The sequence below is a fragment of the Eubalaena glacialis genome, chromosome 19, assembly GCF_028564815.1.
Source record: "Eubalaena glacialis isolate mEubGla1 chromosome 19, mEubGla1.1.hap2.+ XY, whole genome shotgun sequence".
In the NCBI taxonomy this organism is placed as follows: Eukaryota; Metazoa; Chordata; class Mammalia; order Artiodactyla; family Balaenidae; genus Eubalaena; species Eubalaena glacialis.
The window spans coordinates 52,042,295-52,068,694 of NC_083734.1; the positions used below are offsets into that span (position 1 = coordinate 52,042,295).

The following is a 26,400-nucleotide window of genomic DNA, read 5'->3' on the forward strand; positions in this document are numbered from 1 at the left end:
CAGGGTGCCCCTTTCCTCCCAAGCCTGGGAGGCCCTCAGTGGGAGCCCCTGAGCCTGAGCCCCTGATCAGTCCTGCGGGAGCAGAACGAGAGAATCTGTGCAGTGGGCTTTCCTTAGAAGACCGAGCACCGGGCGGTGTTCCCAGCATCCCTTGGCCGTGAGGGCCAGCCCAGTGACCGTTCCCCTCCTCTCCAGACAGCCCTGTCCTTGATGGGTTTGTCTTTTAAATCATGTCCGTGCAGGACCGGCAAGGACCTGCCAGGTTGGGGGACTGTCCTGTCCCGGAGGCGACTGGGGCCCACCAGGTGGGCCTCGTTGCTTACCGTCTGCGCTAAGCAGCCCTGGACAGGCAGCAGCCCCCGATGTCAAGAGGCCCTGCAGCGTGCGCTTCTCTGGGCAGCACCCGGCCAGCTTGCAGCACAGCAGAGGGCAGCGGCCCCGGGACCGTGCACCACCCCCGGCCCCTCCAGCTGGTGGCACCAGGCTGCACTGTGCCAGAGCCTGCAGGCTGTCTCTTTCCCACTGTGGTGCGGGTAGCATCCATTCCTTGCCTGGCCCTGGCCCTGGCCTGAGTCCCACCTGTGTCTGCTGCCTGGTGCCAAGCTCCGCTTTCTTCTCCTCACAGATCATGCTCTCCTCCCTCAAGCACGGCCTCTTTGGTGGGCAGTGGCTGCGGCGAGTCAGCTACATCCGCTGGGAGGGCGTCTCCCGCTGCATCCCCATCTTTGGCATGTCCTTTGCCTGCCAGTCGTAAGTACTGCCTGCTCCCGGGGCCCCGCGTGTGAGTGTGTTACGAGGTGGGGCTATGATCCTAGGAGAGGGAAGCACCGTTTTCTTCAGTGGATGATCCAGGCCACGAGGAGTAACGTGTTCTTCACCTTGGCCTTCCTGCTTTGGGTTCAGGGTGGGAGTTAGATGTTTACTGAGGGAGAAATCGACTTTATTCCCGAGATGTGTTGCCGGCACTGTTGGTGAGAGCGCCGAGTTTGCCAAATCCCCCACGAGTAGAGTTGGCTGTGGGGAACACAGAACAGCCCCAAACCATCTGACTCACAGAGTCCTGAGCATTTTGCCAGAATTTAGCTGTTCGTGTGAGAATATTTAAGAGGAAATTGCACAAACATTGACTTCAGACTGCCGCTGGGATGCTTTCAGAGGCCCGTGTGTGTGTGCGCGCGTGCACGTGAGCAGGCGTGCGCTCTCTGGCACGCAGGGCTTTGTAAATGCAGAGCAGCTATTTCCTTAATTCCAGTAGCCTTATCTTCTCTACCAAATGACAGGAGCCTGTGATTCATGCCCAGTCAGGTGGTAACCCGCTCAAAAGAGAGGCGTAAATCTGGCGGGGATAGGAAGGGACCATCGGTGGCGGGGGGCTGGCAGAGCAGCCCCCCACAGCTCTACGGGCATCAACTGTGCCAGTCGTAAACTAGCGTGACAGATGAGACTGTCCAGACTGCTGTGTTTACACCCACACGCGAGATCCAAATCATGGTTTCCCACTTCTCGTCTCTCTTGGCAGCTTGGTTTCCACCAGAACGCTCTCCACTCTTGCTGTTTAATGTCCCCGTTACAATCAGTGACAGAAGTTACATCCTTTTGCCATGTACCTAGTTACCGGTTGTCCTTTTTGTCTGAGTTTGCTTCTTTGAAAATAAACCCTGGTCGGGCTTTTGGTGGTGGCTGCTCTGTAGTCAGGCACGTCTGCTGGGTTTGGTTCTCAGGTGGAGTTATGGGTTCCGGAGGGGTTGTGAGCACATGTCCCGTCTGCCGCTCACAGAGGGCACAGGGCCTGCAGAGGCACCCACGTTCCCTGGGGAGCGATGCTGAGGGGTCCAGAGCTGGGGGCATCCAAGGGCAGAGATGGCTCTTCCCTCCCCTGCATGTCTGCCCCAGAGCACGTGTGGGGCGGGGGCCCTGCTGCTCTTGCCGGGTGACCACGGGCCCGGCTGTGTGGCTGGTCTCCCCGTCCTGGATGGGCCAGGCCTCCGCTGTGCCATCACTGTGTGGCCCTTTCTGGTCTGAGTTTGCAGTAAATGAGTACATGGTGGTGCAGGACCACTTGGCCCTGCGGCCCAGAGAAGCTCGGAGAGAGCACTGAGCACGTGGAGGCCCAGGCTGTGCAGGGGGACAGGCGGACTCCTCTGACTCAGGTAAACTGAGTCACAGGGCTGCTCAGCGAGGTGGGCAAGTGCTCTGCGGGTGCTGGGTTGGCCCGCCGTGGGGGTCTGGCTGCCACCATCAGGGGTCCTTAGGGCCCAGGCAGGATTGGAGGAAGGCGGGGACCGTGGCCGTTCCACACCCATCCATCCCCACGTTCAGGGCACAGCCCCCTCCCCGCAGTGTCAGCGGCTCTTGGGCAGGGACTTCTCCCTGTGTGTGCTGGGGGCCGGGGCGGGAAGCCCTTGTGCTGAGATCTGGTGCTGGGGCTCCCTGGCATGGACCCCACTCTGGCCCAAGGAGCTGGTCAGCACCCAGATGATGGTGCCAGTTCCCCTGCAGGTCCTCTGCCGCCTCCCTGGGCTGCATGGGCGTGTGGCCACCCGCTGCCCTCCGCCGGGCCGAGGTGGGGACAGCTGTCTGCTGTGACCCCTGCCCACTGGGGGTAGCTGATGGGATGGTGTGCAGGGCTGGGGGACGGTGCCAGCTTCTGCCGGCCAGGCCTCCCCCATCCTCATCCTTGTCGTTTGCTGTTAATAACGTTAGCGCGTCCTCTTTGTTCTCCTTTCACTTTTTTTAAGGCGGTTTTGGGATTTGGCTCCGCTGACTATTGTGGTTTCATTTATGTCCTGACGCGCCCCCTCCCGGCCTCCCGCGTGGCGTGACCACTGGCCCTGTCTCCCTTGGTGCTGAGCCTGAGCCTTCAGCACAGCGTCACCCTGCTTTCTCCTCTCAGGGCTGCACAGGAGCCCCCCGTACCACCCCCCGGCCCCCGGCTCCCTACCCCCCGCCCCTTCCTGTCTGCCTCCATGGGGCCCACCTCTCGCAGGTGCCGGGTCCCTGCCTGCTCTTTGCAGAGAGCCTGCATGGACGCATCCCTCCCAGGCCCGGCGGCGCTGCCCTGCTGGCTGTGGGCCGTGGGACTGAAGCCACTCTTCCCGTCGCAGAGCTGGGTCCACGCCGGCTCTGAGCCCCTCGCTGAGGCGCTGAGATGGGCAGGCAGCCCGGCTTGTTTGTTTAACTTTCCATTCTTTTGACAGCGATGCTCTGAACCGCTTCCTGCTTCCCCTGTAAACATGGGGTGCTTCAGCCCAGCCCGGAGCGGTCACGCTCCTGCTGCAGTGGAACAAACGGCCTTTCATCCTGTGGCACTTCTGAAATGTTTACAGAGAGCACGTTCAGGGAGGGCTCTGAGTACTGTCTGTAGTATTGTGAGAGCTCAGCCTCGGCTCCGGTGGTGGCCAGCGTGGTGGGAAGGCAGGTGTGGAGCCTCGGCTGGGGCTCTGGGGGAGGTGTGTCTGTCTCTGGAATCGGCTCCGTGAAGTCGCTCGTTCTTATACAGCCAGGTCCTGCCCACCTATGACAGCCTGGATGAGCCATCAGTGAAAGCCATGAGCTCCATCTTCGCCTCCTCCCTCAACGTGGTCACCACCTTCTACGTCATGGTAGGAACCCTTTCACACCCCACCCCCTTGCACAGTTCCTCCAGTCCCCCAGCGCAGGCCTGCCCTTGCTCCCTCCCATCCCAGTGCCCGCAGGCTGCCGGGCAGCTCTGCGCCTCCGCTCAGCTCCAGGGCCACCTGCGAGCCCGCTCCCCAGGTGGTGGTGTTGTCCCCATCCCGGGAGGAGCGCGGGTGCCTCAGCGCAGGGCCTGGAGCCTCCCCAAGACCTCTGCTGATTTGCTGTAGAAAGGTGGTCCATCAGTGAGAAATTGGAGAGAGCAAAATAACAGAGAAAGAATATCACAAGTTCCAGCCCACAGATGCAGATACAGTTCACGTTTTGGTAGATTTTCTCTCCAGTCTTCTTAATTTTTCTCTTCGTTGTTTTTTTACATGGCAAATAGAGATATAAATTCACTGAGAGTCTGGCTTGTTTCCCTGAACTTTGTGGTTCCGCCATTCTTGTCAGTTTTTACAAATGGTCTGTCAGATTGTTGTCCACGCTGAGCCTGAGCTCGTGGGGACCTTGATTTACCCCATGGTTTGGGTTTTGAGCCAGATTAAGTCCGGCCCCTCTGCGGGGCTCATGGGGCATTCCGGTGCTCCCTTTCCATGCAGGCAGCTCTCTTCTCTTGGTGCCCTGTTGTCCAAATGGGGAGAAGCCACATAGGACTGTCACCTTTAGGCCTGCAGCCTCTGCTCGTCAAGGAGGATGTTTACGAGCCAGGAGCTGGGGGGGCCTTGGTCTTGCTGCAGCTGCTCGTGATGAGGCTCGCGGCTGTTCCAGGGAGGGTGCGCCCTTCTCACCACATGCCCCCCCCATCCCTCTGTCGTCCCCCTGCAGGTGGGCTTCTTCGGCTACGTGAGCTTCACCGAGGCCACCGCGGGCAACGTGCTCATGCATTTCCCTTCCAACCTGGTGACCGAGATGATCCGTGTGGGCTTCATGATGTCCGTGGCCGTGGGCTTCCCCATGATGATCCTGCCCTGCAGACAGGCCTTGAACACGCTGCTTTTCGAGCAGCAGGTAAGGTGCTCAGGGCCCCTCGGACGGCGTTCTGCCGGGAATTGTCTCTGTCCTGGTCTCAGTTATGTTGTCCTCAGGTGGCTTTTGCTAGTTCTTTATTTTCCTGGGCGGTAGTAGGAAAGGTTTTTCCTAGTTAAAAATTAAAAACTCCAATTAAGGGCTTCCCTGGTGGCGCAGTGGTTGAGAATCTGCCTGCTAATGCAGAGGACATGGGTTCGAGCCCTGGTCTGGGAAGATCCCACATGCCGCGGAGCAACTAGGCCTGTGAGCCACAACTACTGAGCCTGCGCATCTGGAGCCTGTGCTCCACAACAAGAGAGGCCGCGATAGTGAGAGGCCCGCGCACCGTGATGAAGAGTGGCCCCCGCTTGCCACAACTAGAGAAAGCCCTCACATAGAAACGAAGACCCAACACAGCCAAAAATAAATAAATAAATAAATAAATAAATGTATTAAAACAAAAAAAAAACTCCAATTAAAATGAAATCTTTTAATAGGGATCTTTTTTTTTAACCAACTTTGGAGTACAGAGCCCCAGATCAATCGGGTCGATTCCAGCAGGAGATGTGGAGTCAGGCCCAGTGTCCAAGCAGGTTAGGCTCATGTCCTGTGACTTTCCTGCTGTCCCCCACATCGGAGAAGTAGCGGGAAATCAGGGGCTTGCTTCAGCACAACCCTGTGGGAGAGGAGTGGTTGGGAACTCAGAAGAGCCGGTTTAACTGACAGGAGCTGATAACGGCCGGCCGGGTGGGCAGATGAACGCTGGGGTCAGGCCACCATTCTCTTTACATTTGTGTAAGGGAAAATTTTGATAATTTGACGAAGGACATCTGAACCTTGAGAGAGGCTGAGTTTTGTTTGCTGTCGTGTGTGTAGGCCCAGCGCCGTGTAGTCCTGTGTAAGCAGTTTTCCAAATGTACAGTGGGAACCCACATTCCCCTGGCTCTCTAACTCCTGCCCAGTTGACAACAAGAGGTGCAACTGTGGTAGCTCGTGCCCAAGGGGGAGGGCATGGGGTTGGCCCTGTCTCTCTGCGGTGGTTCTTGTGTTCCCGCCCGAGTCCTTGAGCCTGGTCTGTGGCGTCAGCCAGGACTCCTGGTGGCCACTTGAACTGCTTAGGCCATGGTGGCGGGGAGGGGAGAGTCTGGCAGGCAGACGGGGTGGGTGGCTGCCTAGGCCTCCAGGACAGCCAGAGCCGGGCTCGTCCATGTGGCTTGGCGCATGGTTGAGGCAGCCTCCCACGGATTCTGCCACCAGGGACAACACCTTGCGGCAGAGCCCCAGTCCTGAAGAATTGGCTGCCTGCCCCACCCCTGTTAGCTGTTCAGGCACCTGGGCACCAAGCAAGGCTGTGTCCCCTGGGGGGCGCGGCAGGCCAGCTTATGCGGCCATGGGGTCCTCTGTTTGATGCAAACATGTACTTCATATCTGAACAGCAGTTGTGTTTCTGTAAATAACATGTTTTTATGATTTTTTAAATTAGAAAATCAGTAGTGGTATTAAAGGAAATGTTAATTCAAGTGGAAACCTTACCTGCATGCCTCCATCCTCATTCGAATGACCCGTTCTGCTCCCCTTGGCGTTTGTGTGCATCTCTTTGCAGATTTCCTCTCGCTGTGTTTTCTCCTGTCTTTAGTCCATGTGTATCCATAGAAACCCCCAGCGTCACTAAGCCCTTGCTCTCACTTCCTGTTCATTGCTGGTCTTTCACCCTTGACCTATCACGGGTGACTCTCGTGACCCTCTTTCTGCATGTAGCTGCCCATTTCTTCTTCTCCTCTTGGAGTGTTTCTTGGGTAAATTTCTGTAGGATTCTGAGTCAGAAGGTGTAGACCTAACAACCTCCTTCACTAGTCTGTCCTAAGAAAGCTGCCTGTGCGAGTCAATTCTGGACATTGGGTGCCTCCAAACTGTAGTTCTGGAAGGGTCTGAAGCTTCACTTGAGTGGTGTTTTCCTAGCCCAGCAATAGTAATCATGGCTAGCCCCTCCTGTGTGCACAGCACTGTTCTAGAAGCTTCACTCCCATCACCTCCTTTGGTCCTCACCACAGCCTGATGAGGTGCTTCCGGTGCCCCTGTGCCTATGGATACGGAGGTGAGGCCAGAGGTGGTTTCTTTGGCTTGATTACAGCATGTAATGACTTGACTTGTCCCCTTGCCTTCTTCCTGAACGCGCCTGCTGGAGACAAGGATGGCGCAGCCAAGCGTGTCTGTGTGCATGGGGGGGCCCACCGCACCCTGAAACCCACTGCGTGTCACTGTGAACTGGGGATGTGTTCTGTTTCCCATGTTATGCAGTGTTTTTAAAAATCTCTCTCACGGCATTGCTCTAAAAGGAGAACAGAAGGATTTGTTCTTCGTATCTCAGAACGAAGTTGTTATTTACCACCGTAGCTGCTGTGAGGAGCAGCCTGGACCTTCCTGGGGTCCGCGGTTCTGTTTGCAGGTTCACGTTCAGGCACATCTGCCTGTGCCCAGAGTGCTCGCCTGCCACCTCCCGGGCAGACCTACCTGGGGTGTTGGTAGAGCCCTTTAAGGACTTGCTTACAGCAGAGTGGAGAGGAAATTGGTCATTTCAGAACCTTGTTTTTATTTTCTTTCATGTAGCAAAAAGATGGGACCTTTGCCGCCGGAGGCTACATGCCACCCCTGCGGTTTAAAGCCCTCACCCTCTCGGTTGTGTTTGGAACCATGGTCGGTGGAATCATGATCCCAAATGGTAAGTGGGGCTGCTCCAGCGGCTGGCCTCCTGCTGGCCTATTCTGCCCTGCGCCCCCTTCCTGCTGTTGTGCGCCCCTGCCTCCAGTCTCGGCGTTCAGCCAAGATGCTCAGAGTCTCACCACCGTCCTCTCTGGTCAAAAAAAAGTCTAGAGACTCTTGGGCGCTTTTTTCTTTGGCTCCCTGAGAAAGGCTTGGGAGAAAACGCTGCAGCTTGATGTGACCACAAACACGTGGGTGGAAGCTGCGATGCGGGGTCCAGGCCTGATGTGTGAAGTTAGTGGTTATAAAGCAGCTCCTTACTGCTGACTCCTGATTTTGTTGACACGTCACCGAGGGAAAAGGGAAGGGCCCTGGGCAAGATTTCTGTTGTCCGACGTCCTGCTCCAGCACAGACAAAGCTCATTGTCCTCAGACATCGAGTGGGCCCCGCATGCCCTCCAGGTAGCGACCCCCAGGCCCCACACTCCAGGCTCCCAGCTTCCCCACGCAACCAGGACAGGCCCTGCTTGGTCACTCGCTGGGCAGCAGGTGGGGTGACGTAAGATGATCCGGCCCAAAAGCCCCCGCTGGCCGCCCGGACGCTCCACGAGGAGCTGTAACAGCGTTGTGGACCCAGCATGGGGCGGGCAGTGCTGCTAGCCTCACCTCACTGGCGAGGAAGCTGAGGTACAGAGAGGAGGGGACTTGCCTGAGGCTCTGGCCCGACGCTGTCAGATTGGACACCCTAAGGGTCCTTGTGGGCACAGAAGGCTGTGCCCCGCTCCTTGCTGCTGTCCAGCGGCACGCGTAGATGCGCCTTAGTGGCAAGGCTCCTCACCCTGCTCGCTGGAAGCTCACCCCTCCCTGTCACTCTTGTTCCCAGTGGAGACAATCCTGGGCCTCACGGGCGCCACGATGGGAAGCCTCATCTGCTTCATCTGCCCGGCACTGATCTACAAGAAGATCCACAAGAACTCCCTCTCTTCCCAGGTGCGTGCTGCGCAGCGCTCTCAGCCCCACTCAGGGCGGGTCTGGGTCGGGGAGAGCAGGAGGCGGTGTTCTCTGAAGTTCCCGTGAACTCGTTGTGTTTCTTAGCACAAAAGGATCATGGTCCTGTAGGTCTGAGAAACGTGGGGTTAAGCCAAGGTGAGCAGCCTTGCACCGCAGGGCCGCCGAGCCGAGCTGCTGACCACGCTTATCTGAGCATTGAGTGCTGAACCGCTTTTCCCCGCCTGTCTGTACGGTGACCGGATTATCTGTGTGTGCCACACGCTCACGTCCCCGTCTCCATCCCCTCCTGGGGACACCCGCACTGTCTCGCTGGGGACTGTCTTGTTGGTGTCACCTCTCCAGTCTTTCACTGTTACAGACAATGCCATGGAGACTATCCGTGCCCACGAGCGTTTCTGTATATTTGAGAAAGTACCTATAGGAAGCTCTCTGGGCCCCGGGATCCCTGTGTCAGGAGTGGGAGCTTTCCCCCAAGGGCCCATGTGCAGGTCAGCGCTGTTGCTTAGCAGCCAAGCTCTGCTTCTCCCCTCCGTCAGCCCAAGGGTGGTGGCAAGTCTCGGCTGCCCTGGAGTGAAGGTGAGCGTTTCTCTTTCCATGAACTGTCCGTGCTTTTTGCTCACCTTTAATGGAGTTGTTCAGCTTTTTCTTATCGGTTGATTTTGGTAAATTTTTTAGGAGCATAGTATACATATGGCAAAACACATAATTCTCATGTACAGCTTGATACATGTCGGCTAAGTTCCACACCTGGAACCACCTCCAGGCCAGATACAGAACATTCCAGCACTCGAAGCTTCCCTGGGGCGCCCCACAGTCTTTCCTCCACTAAGGTTACTGCCTGTCTGTCTTCTAACATTTTGGAATAATTTTGCCTGCCTTTCAAGTTTGTACAAATGGAGTCTCACAGGAAGTGTCGGCGTGTGTCTAGCCTCCTTACTCAGCATCACGCCTGAGTTCCCCCGCGTTACTGCCGGGGTGGCCAGGGGTGGTTTGCCGTCTTCCCTGCCATGTGATTCTCCACTGTAGGAATCTACAGTCACCCAGAGCAGAGTGCCCTGGACGGGCTGCTCTGCACGTCTCTCCTGGTGCAGCGTGTGTGCACTTTTGTTGGTTATTCACCTAGGTGCGGAATTGTTGGGTCCTGAGGTTATGTCTGTCCAATTTTAGTAGATTTTGCCAGACTTTTTCCAGCTTTCCAAAGTGGTCCTCAGGCACCATATTGGAATTTTAGTTGCTTTAACATCTACTGTCCCTGTTTCAGATTCTAGCCCTTCCGATGGGCGTGTAGCAGTACCTCATTTGGGTTTTAATTTGCAATTTCCAGGTGACTGTTGAGCACCTTTTCATACTCTTGTTAGCTGTGTGGGTGTCTTCTTTGTGAACGCCTTTCAAGTCTTGCCCATTTTTTAACTATTGGGTTGTTTTTTTCTTATTGATTTCTAGAGGTTTGTAAAAGATTCTAGATATAAGACTCTTTTCAGAAGTATATATTACAAATGTTTTGTCTCACTCTTGGCTGCCTTTTCACTTTCTTAACGACACCTTCTGATCAACAGATGTTCGTAATTTCAGTGTAGTTCAGTTTTTTGAGTTTTTCTTTTGCTGTGTGCTTTTTATGTACTACTTAGGAAATTTTTGCTTATCCCCAGGTCCTGAAGACAGTCTACTCTGTCATACTGTAGAAGCCTTGTATTTTCTCTTTCACATTTAGATCTACTTCCCATCTGGAACGCTTGGTGTGTGGCAGGGGTCAGGGGTCGTGTTCTGTGTGACTCTCCAGTTGAGCAGCAACCCCTTGCCCCGGCGTTGCCGCGGCACCATTGTCATCAGTCACCTGTGTACGTGTGGGGCTGGGAACTCCCATTCACTGGTCTGTCGGTCTCTCCCACACTAGCGCTACCCTGTGTTGGTTGCTGAGGCTTTGTAGGGAGTTTTGATGCTGGCTACTTTAAAGATGGCCTTTCCTATTGTTGGCTCTTTGCATTTCCAACTCAATTTTATTTTTTTTAATTTTTAAAATTTTTTGACCGCACCACGCACCATATAGGATATTAGTTCCCCGACCAGGGATGGAACCCGTGCCGTCTGCAGTGGAAGCGCGGAGTCTTAACCGCCAGACCGCCAGGGACGTCCCCCAACTCGGTTTTAGAAGTGGCTTCTCAGCTGTTGGCATTTGACTGGGATCGCATCAAACTATAGATTGAAGATTTGACATCATCATTCACTTTGCAACTTTTCCTAATTTCCATCCTTATTTCTTCTTTCACCACTGGCTTCTTTATTTCTTTATTTATTTTTAATGCTAATAATACAAAATTTTAACTTTTTCTCTAACAGCAAAGTCGCAAACAGAAAAAACACTGTAACGAGTTGTGAGAGAGACCACAGAAGAAAGGGAAAACATTTTAGTACTTTTAATGGTACTGTTTACCTGATTTTTGGATAAAAGGCCACACATCTTCATTTTGCACTGGGTCCTACATATTAAGTTATATTAGCTCTGCTCTTGACTGCTCTGCTTCTCCTGAGGCAGATCTCAAACCTTTCCTTATCGGAACCCCCTTCTGTCTACAGCCCTTTGGGGACTCCAGCTGATTGTCACCAGTAGCTTCTTTAGATTTCCAAACTTTGGGGGATTTTCCAGGACTCTCTTTTATTGATTTCGAGCACAATCCTAATGTGATTTGAGAACACAAGCTGAAGAACTTCAGTCCTTTGACATTTGTTGGGGCCCAGCAGATGGTCTATTCTGATGGCTGTTTAGCTGGCTGTAGAGTCTGCAGTTGTTGGATGCAGTATGCTTCCAACGTGTGGTTAAGTTGAGTTTAGTAACTGTGATTTTTAGATTTTACATATTCTTACTGATTTTTTAATCTTCTTGTGTATCAGTTATGAAAAAGGTATGACAGTTCCCACTTTAATTATAGGTTTATTTGTCTTGTTATATCAATTTTTGCTTTCTGTTTTGAAGCTATGTTATTAGGAGCGTACAGTTTTAAAATGACTATATCTTATTAAACTGACGCTTTTTGTTGTGAAACGTTCCTTTTTATCTTTGGAAATGCTTCTCTCCTTAAAGGCAGCCCTGTCTGATACAGTGTAGCTAATCCAGCTTTATTTGGGGTTTATATTTGCACAATATTGTTTTTATTATCCTTTCTCTTTTGATCTCTCTATGCCTTTATATTTAAGGCATGTCTCGGGTAAGAGCATTTAGTTGGCTTTTGTTTTGTTTTGTTTTGATCCATCCTGATAATAGGAGTATTTAAGACTATTTACAGTTAATAAAATTACTGATTTGGGGGGATTAAAGCTTCCGTCTTACTCTTTGTTTTTTATTTGTCCCATCTGTTCTTTTTTCTGTTTCTTTTTTGCTTGCTGCCTTTTGGATAAATCAAGCATTTTAAGTATTTATTCTCTGTTCTTCTATTAGCTGTTGTACATTTCTGTTCTACTAGTGGTTATACAAGGCAGTTTAATTTGAATCCTTGGCTTATTAGAGTTGACCATAAGTTAGTTTTTTTTAACTGCTTCCCAGATAAGGTAACTATCCAATGATATTTTAACTCCATTTACCTTCCTCTAGCCTTTGGTGCTATTGTTTTTATGTATTTTAATTTTACATATATTTTAAACACCACAAGACATCATTATTATTGTTCAAATAGCGTGTTTATATTGATCCTTTGCACCCTCTTGGTTTTCTGGGGCCTGGTCCTGTCCCCTGACATGCTTGGTACTTTGTGTAGGTGTATGTGAGAAATCGTGGAGGCTCTGGATGATGTTGTCCTCTGTCCAGCAGACAGAGGATGGGCAGAAGGCCTGTGTCCACTTGAGGCCAATCTGTTTCAGGTTTGCCCTCACTCCTAGAGTGTAGCCCTTCCTGAGTCTCAACGCAATCACCCGCAGATTACTAAATTATCTGCTTAGCTTTCATCCTCTTGGCAACTGCTCTCTGCACGACTCTGCCCAGCTGGTGGCTGGCACGTGCCTCAGGGGAGAACTGAACACAGAACGTGGGTGTGTCCTTGGAGGGTTCCTCTTCTCCAGGATCGTAGCACGTCGTCCGGTTCTGGCTGCTGGGGAGCCCTCACTTCTAATGCCTGGGGCCCAGCCTGTGTGTCTGCAGGCTCCAGGGCTGCTCAGCACTGCTGACTGGGAAAAGCCTGGCCTGGTGGCCCCTCGGTGCTTATCTGTTCTCTGGAGTCTCTCGCCCCTCAAGTCTTAGCTGCTGAGGTTGTTCACCAGTCTTCAATTGGGGATTTTGGTGAGTTTTAGGAACTCCTTATAATATGAGGAAATTGGCCCATTGCCTGCCAAATTGCAAATGTTTTTCCCAGTTTGTGAAGTACCAGTGTTTTAGTCTATCAGACTCTTTGTAGGAGAGAAAAAAGTCATTGTTAAAATGACCCTCCCACTCCAGTATTGTTTTAAGGAATTCTTCCCTCAGTTCTTTTAGTAATTCCATGATTTCATTTTTCCATTTAAATCTTTGACCCATCGGTATTCTATTTTGGTGTAAGAAACAAAGTAGGTATCCTCAGTTTTTCTAGATGGCTTTCTAGTTGTCAGAACACTGTTCGTCCATCAGTGATATGAAATGTTACTGCTCCTGTATATTAAGTTCTTGTATGTATTTGGGCTCATTTGGGACTTGTATTTTAATTTCCTGGATGTCCCGTCCAGTGACGTGGCCGTCCACGCTGTTTTAATTACCCGGCCTTGTGATGGTGCTCCCTTGTTGTGTGGCTCTGAAAACGTTTTAATTCTAATCTCTTTTCTTTCATTAATGACGTTTCTGGATGTTCTTGCTTGCTTACTTTTTCTTTTTTTTTTTTTTTGGCTGTGCCGTGTGGCTTGCGGGATCTTAGTTCCCCGACCAGGGATTGAACCCAGATCACGGCAGTGAAAGCCCGGAATCCTAACCACTAGGCCACCAGGGAACTCCCTGTTTACTTTCTATATGAATGTTCCAGTCAGCTGATCTGACTCTTAACAAAAATAAATCCACCTTTTTGGTTTTGGTCTAATTGGAATTCGTTGAAGATGTAGATAAATTTGGAAAGAATCATTCCCTTGATACTCTGGCTAATCTGCAGAGTGTATTTGTGAGCCTCCCAGTGTGATAATGGGGCGTGGCGTTCAGTCGTCACAGCTGCACTCAGTCCCCCTTCCCCGTCTCTGTCTGCTGGACCAGCATCCCGCTGCTACATGTGCCTGTGATACTGGGACCTCTCCTTCCTCTGGCGTTTCTGACTGTTTGTACGTAGGGAGGCTGTAGATTCTCAAATATTAACTTTTTTTACCCTCTGACCTTACAGCATCTCTTGTTAATTTCACCTCCCCCTTTCCAGTTGTTTCTCTCTCATCTGTGTCGTCCTGCACCTCTCGCCATGGCGCTGGGTGTGGGGGGGGGGGGCGCCAGCTAGTCGTCTTCCCAACTCAGCTGGGACAGCTTCCAGTGTTGAACTGTCGAGCGTAATGCTGGTTTTGGCTTCATGTACAGAAATGAACATGCGCATTCAAACGCCCCCACGTGTCTGTAGACGTGAACACACGTAGAATTGCGTTAAAGAGACGTCTATCTGTGCCTGTGTTACTATGGATATTTAAAACTGGAAAGCATATTGAATTATATTAACTACTTTCTGACCACGTGCAGAGAAGATGGAAAGTTTCTCCTTTGGACTTAGTGTCTTGGTGAGGTACATTGCAGATCAGTCCTAGAATCGACCATCTGACTGTGGCATACCGTTTGTATGCCCTGCTGTTTTATTTCCGAACACGGAGTTTTCATGTTTTGAGGAAAATGAGCCTTGCAAGGGGCATGCTCAGAAATGTGGCTGGAGTCTGGTGTGCAGACCTAGGGCCTGGAGGGTACCCGCTTGGGGTGTGTCCCTCCTGTCCTGGGAGCCCCGGCTGCTGCTCCGTAGGATGGCACAGACCTGGCGTCAGCCCGAGTCTACTTGCCCCAGATGCCTGAGCGCTGCTGGCACAGAGGTGCTTGTTCCTGGGCCCGGACCTCGGGAAGAGCCAGGGAAGGTGGGGGGCACGGGTGATGGGCCCATCACAGCTGTGCTGGATGAAAGAGTATTCTGAGAAACGTCCTCAGAAGAATAAGCAGGGACCGCGAAAACACAGTTGGCCCTTAGCAAATCGAAAAGAAACCTTACCTGTCATCACTAGTTCATCCTTTATCTTGAAAATTCGAGAACTCAGAGGGTCTCTCCAGTGGGGCTGAGGCGGAAGGGGTGGGTTTCACCGTCCGGAGTTGACGCTGCGGCCGGGAGCCAGCAGGGGGAGCAGGGCCACCTGGGACTCACGGGAGGCAGTGGAGCCCTGAGCCGGAGCGGCACCAGCCTCTGTAGCTGTCCTCGTGCGGAGCACTGGGGAGCATCCGCAGGGAGGGCCAGGAGGCGCCGCTGTGCTCCTGAAACAGGGACACAAACGCGCACCAGGACCTGTTGGACCTCACCCAGAGTGTGACGCCCTGGCCTCAGGGCTAGGATGCCTGCCATGCCCTGATCACACTGCCCTGAAGACCCAAATTGGGGTGCATGGGGCGGGCTCCAGAGCCCCTGCCTCGAGGTGTGGGCTTTGTTTGAACGTGTACGTCTTCAGTCTCACATGTGAGCAGTGAAAGGGGACACCTTCTTCCCGGCCAGGGCTTGTCTCTGGTTCTGAGTTGGGGACTCTAGCAGATTGGGAGCCTTGGGGTGTCGCATTGAACATGGCCCCCAGGCCAAGCCCCTGGTTTTGCCTTATGTACCTGGGCTGAGACGGCAGGATGTGTTTGCGTTTCTCCTGGCGGCTCTGCAACTGGTTAAGAAGAACAGAAGTCAGGGCTGCGTGATCAGACGTCTGGTGCACCTGGCTCGCTCACCAACCTTGTCCCGTTTCAAAGCAGCTCTGGACTTGCAGGAAGTTGTACCTGGAAGACGGGTTCTGCAGGCACAGGTGCCCTCCTGTCCCCGTCTTGAGGCCATGACAGCCCTGTATCCCAGCTGGCTCCCCCTGTGTTCCCGATCATTCCATCACTGCTGGCTGGTGCGGTACAGACCTCAGCTGCGGCCCCTTCTTCTGGGAGCAGCGTCTCTTCCTTGTCAGGACTTCGGGGGAACTGATGACCGTCCCTGTTCACACACGTGCGGCATCAGCCTCCCAAACTTCACGACAGAGCGGCAACCTGGGAGCTCTGGCCTCTTGTGACCCTGGGGCCTCATGGACGCCTCAGGCCTTTGGTGGGGTGGGGGGGGGGGTCTGTGGTCGGTGCGTACTTGTCATGGCTGCCCCAGGGAGTTGGCCAACACCTGTGCCCTTTCCAAAGTCTGGCCCACCTGGAGCTCCTGACACTGCCCTGGGGGCCGTGTTCCCACCCTGGCTCTGGCTGACTCTTGCCTCCCGACACATGCCTGCATGCAGACTGTGATCTGGTCACTGCATCAGCATCACCCGTGGACCTAGATTCCCTTGGTGTGAGGCATGGCCCTCCCACGTCCTCACTGACACCAGCCTGGCGTTAATCCTCTGCTCCCCTCAAGCTGGGGCGGCTTTGGCTTCCCTGCCTGGGGGTTTTTGCGGACCTGTGGCATTTCTTCAAAGGAAAGGGTGAGAGTGGAGAGCTGGGACCGTGACCAGTTACAGAGGCTCTGGCAGGGCCAGCAGGCGGCTCGTGCTCAGACAGTGGTCAGCTGGCAAGTACCCCACAAAGCCCAGGGCGGCTTGAGAGCCAGGTGTGTCAGGCGACGAGGTGGGGGTCTCAGCGAAGGGTGGGGTGGAGACTGCCGCCGGGTGGGGGAGCGTGGGTGGGGTACCTTCTTGGACAGGGTGGAGCCAGGGAACACACTTCGCTAGTGGGGTCGTGGGATGTCTGGGCCGGGGGCAGTGGCAGGTGCGTGTGTGGCACCAGGCGGAGCTTCCTGGCTCCGTCCAGGCTCTTCTTCGTAAATTGAATTTAAGTTGATGCTTTCTTGTTCTTTTTTTGGGAAGCTTGCTGTCTCCCAGCATTGATGGAGTTAACGTTTTTTATTTTGTGCGCGATTTGTTTCTTTAAGGCCAGAAAGCCAAGGGCTGAAATAAATCATTCAAAGCCACGGATGAAATGTTGCCTTTGGCTTGTCCGTCTCCCGTGGAATGTTCAGTGATGTCCCCGTTAAAAAAACCCAACAAAAAACAACGAAGCAGATGTCTTCATCTCTGTGTCAAAACCATTTTAGGGGCTGTCCAAATCAGGGCCTGGAGGGGAATGGGGTTCTGCTGGTGAAACCCAGGCTCATTGGGATCCCCACCTGGCGCTGTCCTGGGGGCCCTTCTGGAGCTGTCATCCCCCCCTCTGGCCGGCCACGCAGGCAGAACCACTTTGGCCGTTTGAGTATTTCAGGGCTCTCACTCGGTCTTGTCCTCATCCTGTCAGTGCTACGGGGTCCAAGTCAGGACGTGAAGTTCTTTTTGTTGTTTCTCTGGAGAAATACGAGATGCAAGGGATTTAAAGTTTCTTTTTTTTAAAAAATATTTTAAAACTACTTTGGTCGCCTCTGGATACCATTGCTCTTTGAATCTTCCCTTCATGGTGAGTGGGTATAACATGCTACTCTTTGAGCACACAGCTGAAGCTGGGAATCCACACATTTTTAAGAAAATAACTTGGGGTGGGGGGCGAGAGTCAGGAGCTCTTGACCCCAAGCTGCGTACGGTCTTCTGACGCTGCTCAGACCCCAGGGGCTCAAATCCAACAATATCCCCATGCGCACCTGACTAAGGCCGGAGGGTGGTCAGTGCCAGAGGGGCCTCTCGAGTCCGTGGTACTGACCAGGCCTCCCTGAACCATGGCTGACCCCAGAGCACGGCCAGCATTTTGCTTCCATGAGCCCTGAACCAGCTCAGTGTTTCCAGAGTGGCAGCGGTTGAAACAGACTTTCTCCCCAAGGTTCTCCTCATTGGTTGGCACCCACCTTCAGGAGCACAAGTCCTTTCTTCCTGTGGAAAATCTTTCTTCTCTAATTGTGTTGGGCCTGGGAAAGTCTCAGTGGTTCTTTTGAACAGATATATTTCAAAGAGTCAACGTGCCTTTCGGAAAAGGTTTGAGTTCTGACTCTGACAGCACGTGGAGGTGGGTGGTGGGGTCCCCGGGCTCTTCAGGCAGGCCACCTCGTGCTCCTCTCTGCGGCACCAGGAGTTACGGCTCCTTGGGCAGAGCTGCATGGGCCGGGCCTGGCTGGGAAGGGCAGAACGAGCAGCGTCCACTGCTGTGGCAGCAGAAGTAACATGGAGAATGTCGGCCCAGCGTGTACAGGAGCTGCAGGGGAGACGGAGTTACACAACGTGGGGTTCGTGTACTGAGTCACTGAGGGCAGCACGTATGATCAGCCTGGGGGCCATCACAGGAGGGACCAGGTGGGGACGAGGCCCCTCGGCGAGCAGTAGTGCCTCCAGCTCAGCTCGCTGGGCAGCACCGATGGGCACCGACAGCCAGAGGGGGCGAGGAGCCACCTCCTTCCCAGCCGTCTCCCCGTCTGTGCCCTGTAGCTGCAGGTGTGTCTAGCTTGCTGGGTGATGTTGGGGATAGGTCATTTGTAGCCGGGCACCCAGTGGTCTGGGCCCTCTACTGGGTGAGGGGGTGGGACAAGCAAGGGCCCCCTTCAGGTTAGGCAGATGCCCCAAGATTCTTGCTCTCCTGACCAAAACCATCAAGGAACCCAATCTCTGAAGCATTAGGCGTGGGGAGGCGTGGCCGCCGGGCTCTCCAGGATGCCTGGCCAGTGGGCTTGGGTCTCTCCAGCCAGCAGGCCCCTCCGTGTCATACTTGCTGCCCCTGCTGTCTTCAGGCTCCCTCATGACACCCCCGCCACCCCACCGGCCCCATCACCAGTGTGGCTTCTGCAGATGTGGCCCATGATTCGGTCACACTGATCAGTTAGTGACCATCATCTAGTGGTCAGTGTGGTTGGGGCCTCTGTGGGCTGTGCCCCACCCCCTAGGAAGGGCAGGGGCACAGGGACTGCATGACCCCTTTAGCTCTTGGGGTCTTTGTCTCTTCCAGGTGGTGCTCTGGGTCGGCCTGGGCATCCTGGTGGTCAGCACACACACCACCCTGTCCGTGAGCCAGGAGGCCCCTGTGGACTTGGCAGAGGAAGCCCCAGGCAGCAGACTTGGAGAGGCTGAGGGTGTGATGAAGGCAGAGGCAGCCCAGCTCCCAGGTACGCGGCTCCCAGGTACGCGGCTCCCAGGTACGCGGCTCTCAGGTATGCACACAGGCCTGCAGCCTTCTTGGGGGCACCCCAGCAGCGTCATCTTGGGGTCACGGGGACCCAGGTGGCACTTTCCAGGCTGTCTCACCTGCCCAGTTGCCTCCGTCCTGTTTGGGTGATGGAGGGGGTGGGGGGCCTCCAGGGGGCTGGTGGGTGCGGCCACCTGCGTGCAGGGGACAGACAGATGGCAGGCAGCAGGGCCGAGATCTGAACACCCCCATTGAGAGCGCTAACAGGTGAGTAAACTTGGGGGTGTCACTCACGTTTGCTTGTTTTGTTTTGAGGATGTAAATTTTAAGCCAGGTTTTCCTGGACAAAGTCAGTGATGCCCCTCAGCTTTGTTTCCTGTTTCACTTTATGTATTACTTGTTGACCTGCCCGTTGATAGAGGGATGAGCCACACTCCCTCATAAGCTGCAGGCCTGCCTTGGAAGGCCCCCCAGTGCAGTGGCCCCCTCGCCCATATGTGGCAGGGCCCATGGGGTGCAGGGTGGTTTCCAAGCGCGGCTTTCTGGGGTACAGCAGGAGCTCTGTTGCGTCTGGGGGGTTTGGGAGAGAAGAGGTGTCTTGGAGCCTGTGGCCTTCCCAGGCCTAGATGGGAGGGGTGCGGGGAGGGCTCCCTCCATCTGGCCTCCCGCCTTCTAGGAGCTCCGAGCGGCATCAGGTTCGGGTGCTGGTGGGCGGTGCTGTCTATGATAACGTCCATTCCAGGGGCTTCTGCCCTGACAATGGCTGGGTTTTGTGTATTCATACTAATGGTGTGTGCATGTCTGCTTACCTCCCCTGCAAAGAAACCCCTGGCTTGGATTGAGATTCCCCAGGCTGCCTGCCTGGCATTCCCCTCTGGGGGAGCAGTGCTGGTTGCTGGTGGATTCCAGGTCCCTTTGAGTGGTGATGGCTAAGAAGCCCAGGGGAGCCCTGGTCTCCTCAGCTACTGTGATTGACAAGAGGAAAGGTCCCAAGGGCTGTCCAGGGAGGCAAGCGTGCTGGGTGCTTGCAGGGCTGGGCTACCCGCAGTCGGAGGTACGGGGCTCTTGGATGTGTTGACGTCTCTGTTCCGGCCTTACCTCCCTGTGCTCAGAAAGCCCCTGCAGTGCCAGCACCCCACACCAACTTCCTGCAGAACAGTCTATCCTGGGGCTCTTTTGGGGGAGCCCTGAGCCTGGAGTAGCTAGGTATGCTCTCCTCTGCCTTCCTGGGATGGCGAGGGCCGGCTAGAAGACTCTCCCTTTGGGGGTCCCCTGCAGAGAGGACCCCTGGGAATAGCGGGGCTCAGCAGAGAAGTTAATCAGAGTGGTCAGAAGCTGCCTGGGGGACTTGCCTGGTGGTCCAGTGGTTAAGACTCCTCGCTCCCAATGCAGGGGACCCGGGTTCGATCCCTGGTCAGGGAACTAGATCCCGCATGCTGCAACTAAAAGATCCTGCATGCCACAACTAAAGATCCCACATGCCACAACTAAAAGATCCCTCATGCCACGACGAAGATCCTGCATGTGGCAACAAAGATCCCGCGTGCCACAACTAAGACCTGGAGCAGCCAAATAAATAAATAAATATTTAAAAATAAAGAAGAGGGCTTCCCTGGTGGCGCAGTGGTTAAGAATCCGCCTGCCAATGCAGGGGACACGGGCTTGTGCCCTGGTCCGGGAAGATCCCACATGCTGCGGAGCAACTAAGCCCGTGCGCCACAACTACTGAGCCTGCGTGCCACAACTACTGAAGCCCACACGCCTAGAGCCTGTGCTTCGCAACAAGAGAAGCCACCGCAATGAGAAGCCCGCACACCACAGCAAAGAGTAGCCCCTGCTTGCCGCAACTAGAGAAAGCCCACACGCAGCAACGAAGACCCAATGCCGCCAAAAATAAATAAATAAAATAAATAAATTTATAAAAAATAAAAATAAAGAAGAAGAAGCCGCCTGGGCATCCCACAGCAAGTTGCATGGATTCAGTAATTTGGATGGGAAAAAAGGCTCCTTGAAGAGGGAGATAGGTGTTGCTCCTCCACCCCTGTTGGCAGCCCCACTGGGTCCCTCACCCCTGGGTGTCCTCGCCCTGTGTGCTTTAAGGACACCCCCAGCAGAACTAGACTCGCACACTGGTTTCGCATCTCAGCTGGCTGTGGGCCCGCCCAGTAGGGCTTCTCGGCATCAGTTGACGTAGTCGGCACCAGGCTGCCTGTCCCCACGGCACTGTGCAGCCTCCAGCCCACGGCCTGCACGAGCAGCTGTATCCTGTCGTGGAGGCGGGCCCCCGGCTCACCTGGAGCTGCCGCGGCCACATCTGGTTTCCATTTCTTCCACGAGTCTGTAACAAACACATGGCCCCTCTTGGAACCACATGCCGTTTGTTTAACTCAGTCTCCGTGTTTCTTGCCCCCGGCCTCCCCGTCATTGATGGGTTGCCTCGCTGAAGCAGAGCTGGGCCCGTGGGGCCTTGGCCACGTGCCCTGCAGACGTCTGCCCATCAGCGTGTGAGGTGGGTTTACTGGCCTCTTTGATGTCGAAGAGGCCAAAATGGTACGAACTTTCCTTAGAGCCCGAGCTGGCCTTGGGACTGGGGGAGTCCTGCCCTCCTTGGGGACATGTGGGACTGGCCACCCCCAGCCTGGCACTCTTAGCAAGTGCAGAGCCCAGGATGCACCTGGTGTGGATGGAAGAGGTGGCCGAGCCCTTTAGGAAAGGCTACGAGGCTGCTCACCTGAGGCCGATGGCCTGCTTGAGGGTCTGGCGGGTGGGTTCAGAGTGGGTGATACTCTCAGCTCCTCCTTTGAATGTGGCCTTGTCCCCTTTATTCCTCTCCCTCCCAGCCTGCAGCTTCTCTTGGTGTTGGGGGCCGCCTTGGCCACACCCATTATACAGCTCATCCCTTTCCCCATCAGGGACATGGCCCGGCTTCTGCTGGGTGGGAAAGAAGAGGGAGGGCCAGGACGGGGCCTGTGGGCAGCAATCCATTCGTGTGGGGACACAGGTGACCTGAGCGGGAGCTTGTCCCCCACAAGCTCCTACCTAATTGTTCTTCCGAGGCTGCGTCCCTTGTGCTGCTGCGCCAGCTGCCGGTGCACGCAGACAGGAAAGCGTCCGAACTCCTGCGACAGATGCCGGCATGCCCACAGGGAGGCCCGGCTCCACGCCTGCCTTCTCTCCTTGGTCCCCGGCAGCTCTCCCTGTGCCCTGCAGAGAAGGGGCTGTTAACACCACTGTGCCGAGTGACTTCAGTTTTTCTGCCCGTTTGTCAGGACACGGCTGTGAGCTCATTTCACCGGTGCTAAGATAACCACACCAGCCGTGGCTGAATCCAGAAGGACTCCTTGGGGGCGGGAGGGGTGCTGCCTCCCATGTCCAGCCTCGAGTGACCGGGCCACACCCCCTCCACCTGCTGCCCGTGGGCAGACGTGCCTGTCTGCAGGAGAGCTGTGACGGTGAGCCAGATGGGGCCACCGGGCCACCCGGCTAGGACTTTGGGTCCAGGGACCCATTGGGATTCCTGCACATTCAAAAGAGTGTCATAGTCAGCGTTTCTCTTGCTGCCTGTCGAGAAGAGTGGGGGGTAACAAGTAAAACCTTCTCAGGGCAGCAGCGAGGTGGGCACTTCGAAGGTTGTCAGGAAAGTTACTCAAAAGCAGCGTCTGGCCTTTTAAAGGAACGTTGGTGGCTGCTCCTGCTCTCTGCATGGCCCTGGGGTCCCGTGCATCTCCTGAACTTGGGGTTCCCCTCCAGTCAACAGGGACTCCATCTATGGGACTCAGGTGTGATTTTGAAAGTCACTTTAGTTTTGTGCTTGGCAGTCAGAGAGGACTGCTTCCATCTTTACTGATCACAGGGTACAGAAAGAGACACCCCTGGACTCAGAATGGGGTCCTGCATTGGAGAGTCGACAAAGAGGAGCCCCCGGCCCAGACCCTGTCTTCCAAGGTGGAACCAGCCTTGAAGGCAGATTCTCGTTGCCGTGGACAGGCCTACTCAGGATGTCGCACCTGCAACCTGACACACATGCCCAGATTTTAGAACTGCAGGTGTCTATGGCCTTTGGTCCTCTGTCTCCCTAAGCCAGTTACAGAATCACCTGGCGCCCGCACTGGACACGGGAAGGAGAGTCTGATGGGTGACCGTCCATCGGCCCGTCTGTCTTGGGAGCTCCTGGCCAGAAGCACCGTCAGGAGGGTCTGAGTGTGGGATGAGGCTGTGCAGGTCGGGATGCTCCACCGCCCGGCAGAATGAGGCAGGCATGGTGTATGTCTGCGTGGTTTCCACTTTGGGGAGCGGAGGCCATGACCTTGAGGACAAGAGGAGGCCCTTCCAGGCCGAGGCGCCCTCTGCTGGCCACTCGCTGCTGACCCACTGCCGCCTCCGGGAGGAGAAACAGTCCAGGGTCGGCCCGGCAGCCTTCGTCCTTCCCTGGGGTGATGACCGATGACCGCACGGGCGATTTCCTGTCTGCACCACCGCGTGGGCGCCTCATTCCAGAGCCTAGCCGCAGGGCAGGCGGAGTGTGGGCTGTTTTTCAGTGGCTAATTAGGAAGTTCTGTGTTAGTTTTACCGTGGCCCAGAGGCATTGCTGGCAAACTGTTCTCATGAGGAGCTCCGTTCCTTTTAGGAAACGCTATGTCCATTGCCGAGGACAGCTGCGAAGTGTCGGAGGCCCGGCCGCTGCAGGCAGGGTGGCCGCGCTGTGCGCCCTGTGCCCCTTGCACACCTGCGTCTCCAGGTCGTTCCTTTGCCTGACGACCAACGGATTTTGTTCCCTGCTGAGAACATGACTTGTTCCTATGACATAATGGAGATGTTTTCTGTTTTGTTGTGTTCTTCCTTCCCTTCCCGGCCCCCTTTCTTCACTTAGTGATCCGCTGGATAGATACCTCTTGATTTTGAGCACAGGGCTCTCTGCAGGCTGGGGATGGGGGTGTTAACTGTGGTGTGGCGAAGACGCCGCATGCTTATTAGAATCAGCTGCTTGATTGAACTGTGGAGTCCCGAGTCTGCCTCCTGCCCCGCACCATCCCCCCTCCAGTTTGGACACTAAACCTCAGCTGCTGAAGGTGCCCCCGGCCAGCATGGCAGGTCAGCCTGGTCCCTTCTCCTCCTTTGGGGGAGGGAGCAGGCCCACCTGAACAGGACTGTCGTGAATCCCCCCAGAGGCCCTTTCGGGATTCCGCCTCCCCTTTTGCAGGCAGCTTGTGCCCTGAAGGGGGAAAGCGGTTGCTTCAGGCCTCTGGGATGAAATGATTCTTTTTTTTTTTTTTTTTTTTATTTAATTTAATTTTATTTTTGGCTGCATGCGGGCTTTCTCTAGCTGCCGTGAGCGGGGACCACTCTTCGTTGCGGTGCGTGAGCTTCTCATTGCAGTGGCTTCTCGTTGCGGAGCACAGGTTCTGGGTGCACAGGCTTCAGTAATTGTGGCTCGTGGGTTCTAGAGCGCAGGCTCAGTAGTTGTGGCGCACAAGCTTAGTTGCTTCGCAGCCTGTGGGATCTTCCCGGACCAGGGCTCAAACCCGTGTCCCCTGCATTGGCACGCGGATTCTTAACCACTGCGCCACCAGGGAAGCCCCGAAATGATTCTTTTTAAACGTGTTTTTTCCCCAGATAGTTTTTTAGTTTCTGCCACGTTTGCCTAACAGGTAGAAAGTGGTTTTGTTAATGGAGAGAGTTTCCTAATAGGCTCCATTTTGGCCCAGTTTGGCGGGCCATCCTCGTGCACCTCTCCCCGAGGACCCGCGGTGACTGTGCAGGTGAGCTGTTGGACCTGCTGGAGGATGAGATGGCTTGTGGGATGCAGGCATGTGTGGGAGGCAAGAGGGTCCAGCTTTGTGGGCTACACCTCTTTCTCACCTTCCTTTTGATAGGAATTTTCACTTCTGCAGCAAGAAGTTGACAGAATTGCAAATCAACCTCCCTCAGGCATTTTCCTTAAGCATCCCTCGTCCTCCCCTTCCCCCTTGGCCTACAGCAAGGGGTTGGTTGGGCTTGGGCAGGATGGCTGTCCCCAGGCCTCAAACGGTGGGTTCGTGCTGCCACCTGGTGGTGATGGCCAGGCTTATGAGGGATGTCGCTCTTCTGCACCCAGTTAGGTGTAAATTGCATTTTGACGTATTTTTGTTATGAACACACATGAAAAATGACAGTTTTCTATACTACTTAGCTGCTAATGATTGAAAAGGAAAAAAAATAACTGCTTAGGCTCTGCCATTCGACTGGGAAATGTGATTACAATCCAGGGAAAACTGCCCAGTTGCCGTGCTGATTGGCGGTGTGGCCATGTGGAAACACCGCTCAATTATCTGTGCCGTGCTTACAGGCCAGAATCCAATTGTGGACGTGGCCGAGGACAGCCGAGATAAGCCGAAGCTGCCAAATGAGAAAGATGAGATGGAGCAGGCCCAGATTAAGGGCCCCGTGAATGTGCCCCCAAGGGAAGACGCCAAGGAGAAGCAGGAGGAGGCACAGCTGGATCGCCCTGGTCAAGGTGCTGTGACGGCCCGGGCGGGGGGTTGGGGGGTGGTGTCCACGGGGGAGGGACCTCAGCTGGACATCAGTCACGTGGTTGGTCGGGAACGAGCTCAGTTCACAGGCCTGGAGAGGGAAGGCCACCCTGGGAGGGAAGGCCAGGCCACCCCCCACCCCACCCCCACCCACTCCCCCACCTCGGCCATCTCCTTCCAGGAGTTGCAGTACCTCTGGGCGAGGCCCACCGCCATGAACCCCCAGTCCCTCACGACAAGGTGGTGGTGGACGAAGATCAAGACCCAGAAGGACTGGAGAAGGAGCATCCGTCCAAACGTGTGGATGAAAGGGCCCTGGGGGGCAAGGGTCAGATGGTGCCACCACTGCTGGATTCAGAACGAGAGAGACCCAGACAGGACCAGGCTTTGGAGGCAGCGGGTGGTCTTCCTAAAGATCCCCAGAAGGTTCCAGAAGAAAATGGTCAGCCAGCTGTTGAGCCCCTGAAGGAGGACCTGGGGCTGGGCGACAGGGGTGCGCATCCAGGGCCCCAGGCAGTGCTCCCTGAGGGGCAGGACGTCCTGGTGGCAGGTGCAGGGGCCAGAGCAGACGGTGCCCTGCTGCCCGGCCATGCCGTGGGGGCCATGGGCAAGCTGGTGGAGAAGAACGAGCACGGTGGGTGTGGGCTCCTTCCATGTGGGGCCTGGGAGAGGCTGCGGAGGGGGCAGGAGAGGCTGACCATCCTCACTTCTGTCCCACTGCCTTTCCTTTCTCGCAAGATTGGCATGTGCATGTAGCAGCCCTTCTGCAGCTGTCGGGGGCTTGGCAGCTATTCCGATCAATCTGTCACACACTTGTTTGCGAGACCCGTAAACGTCAGGTGCTGAGCTAGTCCTGTGTGTCTGGGCACACACGGGGTGCCCGGGCACACACACGGGGGGTGCGGCGCAGGCCTGACGGGTGGGTGGTGCATTGTTAACTGCCGTCTCAGAGCTGCTGAGGATGGTCCCTGCATGTTAATTGGCGAAGGTAGTTAACACTGGCTCCCTGCCGCCAGCCTATGACATGTTAAATATTTTTTATTACCTCCCTGGTACTCATCAGGTTGAGTATACACTGCCACAGGGGAGGGAGGGGCGACGTGGAGGGTGATTTTAGGAAACATCTGCCTCCTCTTGTACCTTCTTTACATTCTTCTGAGTTTTCTGCCAGCCTCCTGAGTTTTTGCTGTGTGTGCAGGTGGGAAGGCTCCCCTCTCGGAGGAGAAGCCAGGCCCGGGGGCAGTGCCGCAGGCAGAACCTCGAGAGCAGAGGACCTTGGAGGGACAGGGCAGGGACCACGCCGGGGACCACGCGGGCAGCAAGCTGGAGGGTAAGGCC

At 55.0% G+C, this 26,400-nt stretch overlaps 1 protein-coding gene across 4 annotated transcripts in view; it reads left to right on the forward strand.

The window, feature by feature from the left end:
* The window catches only part of SLC38A10 (solute carrier family 38 member 10), a 42,532-nt gene that overhangs the window by 10,427 nt on the left and 5,705 nt on the right, over nt 1-26,400 (forward strand). For 2 of the 4 annotated variants that reach the window (XM_061177115.1, XM_061177118.1), the window contains exons 6-14: nt 626-750; nt 3,500-3,602; nt 4,444-4,626; nt 7,234-7,345; nt 8,210-8,316; nt 18,377-18,548; nt 24,879-25,046; nt 25,244-25,696; nt 26,261-26,392. In XM_061177115.1, the coding sequence (XP_061033098.1) occupies nt 626-750; nt 3,500-3,602; nt 4,444-4,626; nt 7,234-7,345; nt 8,210-8,316; nt 18,377-18,548; nt 24,879-25,046; nt 25,244-25,696; nt 26,261-26,392 (1,555 nt within the window). The remainder of the gene's footprint in view (nt 1-625; nt 751-3,499; nt 3,603-4,443; nt 4,627-7,233; nt 7,346-8,209; nt 8,317-18,376; nt 18,549-24,878; nt 25,047-25,243; nt 25,697-26,260; nt 26,393-26,400) is intronic. The other 2 variants (XM_061177117.1, XM_061177116.1) reach the window with 2 other exon arrangements.